Genomic DNA, 3673 nt, shown 5'->3' with positions numbered 1-3673 from the left:
GCAGCTCGCCAGCCTGGCTAACAGAGCAGCCCTGTGGTGGCTGCAGCTCAGTCCTCCAGCACAGCATCACCACCCGCCCCTCGCACAGCCAAAACACGGGGTAGAGGGGCTGGGTGAAGACGCTGTGAAAGGAGTGGATGAGCTGCGTCCTCTCCCCGAGCCCGTAGAAGGAGAGGAGCCCCTTGCTGCAATCCAGGCTGACCCCCAAGTCCTTATAGAGCCTCTCCTGGATTTTCTCCACCCGGCCCTTGTGCCAGGCCAGGTAACAATCCTCCCGCACCTGCAGCCCCCACGAACCCCTGTCCAGCCCGATGTTGAACTTGTGGCCCTGCTGTTGCTCCCAAGGGAGGCCGGGGTAGGTGACCCCCAGGATGACGGAGTGGCTGGAAACCTTCACCTCCCAGTAGTGGTGGCCGCGCTCATAGCTCTGTGTGCACAGCACCTGCCAGGGCTGGAAACGGGGTCCCTGCTCCCGCAGCCCCCCGATGGCGCTGGGGCCGTGCTTGGCTTTCCGGTTGCCTTTGGAGAGCTCCAGGTATTTGTTGGCCGTCTGGGGATCGAAGGTGAGGTTGCGGTGGTCTGGGAAGAGCAAGGGCAGGGATGGGGTCGAAACGCACCGTCACCACCACCTCCCCTGGCTGGGAGCTCCCCCGGTGGGGATGGGGTTGAAGCTGCGAAAGGGGCTGGTTCCCAAAGTGGAAGGGAACTAGTTGTGTTTGGAGGGGAAGGGGAGCAGGGTGAGGTGTGATACCTGCACACCCGCCCCTAGAAGGAGCCACAATAACCCAGGAACAGCCGGGGAGGCACCGGGACCTGATGCTTCACACTGGCCCTGCCCAGCCCAGCTCTCAGCCAGCAAACAGCAGCAGCTCCACGCTCATTTTGGAAGAGATGTGCTCGATTTCAGGAGCAAAAACCGTGAGATTAGGCAGAGGGAGGGGCTCGTGCCTGCTGCTCATAAATATATTATTTTTTTTACTATACATAACCCTGAGAACATTTTATGGGGCCTGATGGCAGGAATCTTTGCAGGTCTTACAAGCACCAATTGCCTCCCTGGCAAAAGTAACTCGACCAATGTGCCCTACACATTATCCAGCCCTTGTCCCAGCAGGGAGGAGATGGGAAATCCCTAAGGAATTGGAGTGGGGTGGGCCCAGGCAGGGAAGGGGACATGAGAGGCTGCAGCTGGGAGTGCTGGGGCCATATCCCTGGACAGAGAGCAGTGACTGCAGGCAGGGCTGTGCAGGCAGGGCTCTGGGTTGGTGCCATGCAGGGCAGCTGGAGCAGCCCATGACACATCCCTGTGGGTGCTGACGTTGCCTCCCTGCCTGAGGGAACACACAGGGCTGAATTATGGGTCCTTGAGAACAGGCACATCACTCCTGCCTGGGTGAGATACCCAAGATGAGTGACAAGGGGATGCAGACAGGCCAAGATCCAGGGCAGTGACTGACCCAATGCTGGGCACTGGCAGCTCCAGTTCCCGTGGGAAAACTGCAAACCCCCCTAACAAGCCCTTTCCCAGCCACACAGAGTCCCCTAGTCCTGCAGTGCCCTTCTCTGCATTTCAGGAGAGGAACTGGGGGAGCCAGGGAAGGAGCCCCTGGTCTCTGCAGCCACAACCACTCTCCTCCCAGGGAAGAGCCTGGCTTGGTGAAGCCTCTGCCTGCTGGGGACCCCAGCAGGGTCCTGTACCTCCAGACCCCCACCTGCTCCTCACCTTTCAGAAGCTCAGCTCGGAGCTGGCAATTGGGAAGAGGGGTCACCACCTTCATCATTGGCTCCTTGGGCTGCACTGGGCCTGTGGAGGACAGGGACAGGCATTTTGAGTGATGCCACCCAAAAACTTGTTCCTTCCTGATTTTGATGGGAGGAGGAGCAAGTCCATCATATCCAGGCCTGGGAGCAGACACATGCCACTGTGGCTTGGCATTGCCAGCAAGGTGGGGGCCACAGGGAAGCCCACCCCACCCTGCTGATACCCATGTTCTGAACAGTAGATGTGCACCTCCATCCCAACCCCCTGTGCCCAGCAGCCATGGCCCCAGCGTGGTGACATGGGCTAGGCTGTGGTTTAGGGTGACCTGGAGCCCTTCAGGGGGAACCTGCAAGGTGAACTGTTACCTTGGCCAATGGAGTCGGGGGCTTTGTGGGCCAGAGAGCCAGGCAGATACTCCAGCAGGAGCTTGGAGATGTCAGTGAGCATCTCAGTGATGGGCTCAACCACAGCAGCTGCATCAAACTCCACAGGGAGCAGCACCTCTGGGCTCCCTGGAGATGGGAGCAGGGGAAACTCCTGTGGATGGATGCACAGACACTCATGCACTAGCCTGAGGAAGACTGGCAGCTCAGAATCCCATCCCTATGTGCCATGTCTCCCTAGTGAGTAACAGGGGCATCCCCAAAACCTCTGCCATTAGCTGTGGGGTCCGGGAACAGCCCTAGAGACAATGAGAGGCTGCAGGGAGCAGAGGGGCTGCAGAACAGGACCTTGTATCTTGCTGGCACTGGAAAAGCCTTGCTGAGCAGTTTGAGGTTGAAGATGCTGCCCATGTCCCCCAGGGTGGCATCACCCACTCCAATCCACCATTGACCCCCCATCTTTTTAACAACCCCCAGAAAAGCAGCTCGTCCCTTCAGCCCTGTGCCATCCTTGAGCCAGGCTGGGGACACGTCCCCCCTGGGGATAGGGGTCACCCACAGCTCTGCCCTCACTGGCAGGGCAGGGGGCTGGCAGCTGGAGAGGACAGTACCTGGAGGAAGGTCCTGTGGTCAGGGCAGGCCAGCAGGTGCTGAGCCCTCTCCCTGTGCTGGCCAAGGACATCCAGACGGTCCTTCAGGAGGCTCCAGTTGTCCCCCACGTGCCCCAGAGCTGCTGCCTGTTCCTGCTCGATCCTGGCCACTGCCTGCCCCTGGCACTCCTCCAGGGCTTTCCTCAGGACGGTGAACTTGCTCAGAACCACCGATTTGAGCCTCTCAGAGGAGTCCTGGGTGGGGAAGAGCCGTGAGAGCCAGCACAGCCTCACCCAGTCACCCAGCTTGAAGGTGACCACAGCATTACCTTGATGCTGTGTGTTTGCTCCTCCAGCTCCTGCATCTCCTGCACAATCCTCTCTGACTCCTCCTGGGCTTCTTCCACAGACTTTTTCAAAAGGTCCTGCCAAAGGACACACCAAGACCCTGCAGTGCAGCACCCTGCTGCCCACCTGGCCCCCAGAGCCCTCAAGAACAAAGCCTTGCAGGGAAGGAGAAGGGTTGGGAAGGGCTGCATCCAGGGTCGTTGAGAAGTGAAATCCTGTGCTGCCTTTCATCCCCTTTTTAGCTGTTTCCCCTGAAGCAGGAATCACAAACATGGCACCATTCACCTGGTGCTGCTGCTGGATTCCCCCCGGTTCTCAGAGAGCAACTGGTGGAACCTCCCGGGCCAGATCCCGTGCCAGCTCCCCCTCCAGCTGAGGCCGGACACAGCTCAGCACACAGACACGTCTCACCCCCACCAGAGCACACGGCGCAGGGGAACTCGCAGCCCCCAGACGGCGGGGACAGCAGAGCTGGATGTCACACCGCGCCCAGGCTGCTCCCCCAGCCCAGCCCAGCCCAGCCCAGCCCAGCCCAGCCCAGCCCAGCCCAGCCCAGCCCTGCCACCCACCGTCCTCACCTGCGTTTCGGA

The 3673-nt window shown here is 60.2% G+C and overlaps 1 protein-coding gene across 1 annotated transcript in view; it reads right to left on the bottom strand.

The window, feature by feature from the left end:
* LOC104393240 (tripartite motif-containing protein 47-like) overlaps positions 1 to 3673 on the bottom strand; it is a 12687-nt gene that overhangs the window by 8691 nt on the left and 323 nt on the right. The window contains exons 2-6 of the mRNA XM_010002721.1: positions 3065 to 3160; positions 2757 to 2990; positions 2128 to 2299; positions 1724 to 1804; positions 23 to 579 (exon numbers count right to left, since the gene is read on the bottom strand). Coding sequence (XP_010001023.1) covers positions 23 to 579; positions 1724 to 1804; positions 2128 to 2299; positions 2757 to 2990; positions 3065 to 3160 — 1140 coding nt within the window. The remainder of the gene's footprint in view (positions 1 to 22; positions 580 to 1723; positions 1805 to 2127; positions 2300 to 2756; positions 2991 to 3064; positions 3161 to 3673) is intronic.

This window comes from Chaetura pelagica, unplaced genomic scaffold, assembly GCF_000747805.2.
Source record: "Chaetura pelagica isolate M959 unplaced genomic scaffold, ChaPel_1.0 scaffold47, whole genome shotgun sequence".
NCBI lineage: Eukaryota > Metazoa > Chordata > Aves > Apodiformes > Apodidae > Chaetura > Chaetura pelagica.
The sequence above is the reverse complement of the archived record's forward strand: the minus strand, read 5'-3'. Positions and strand labels throughout refer to the sequence as shown.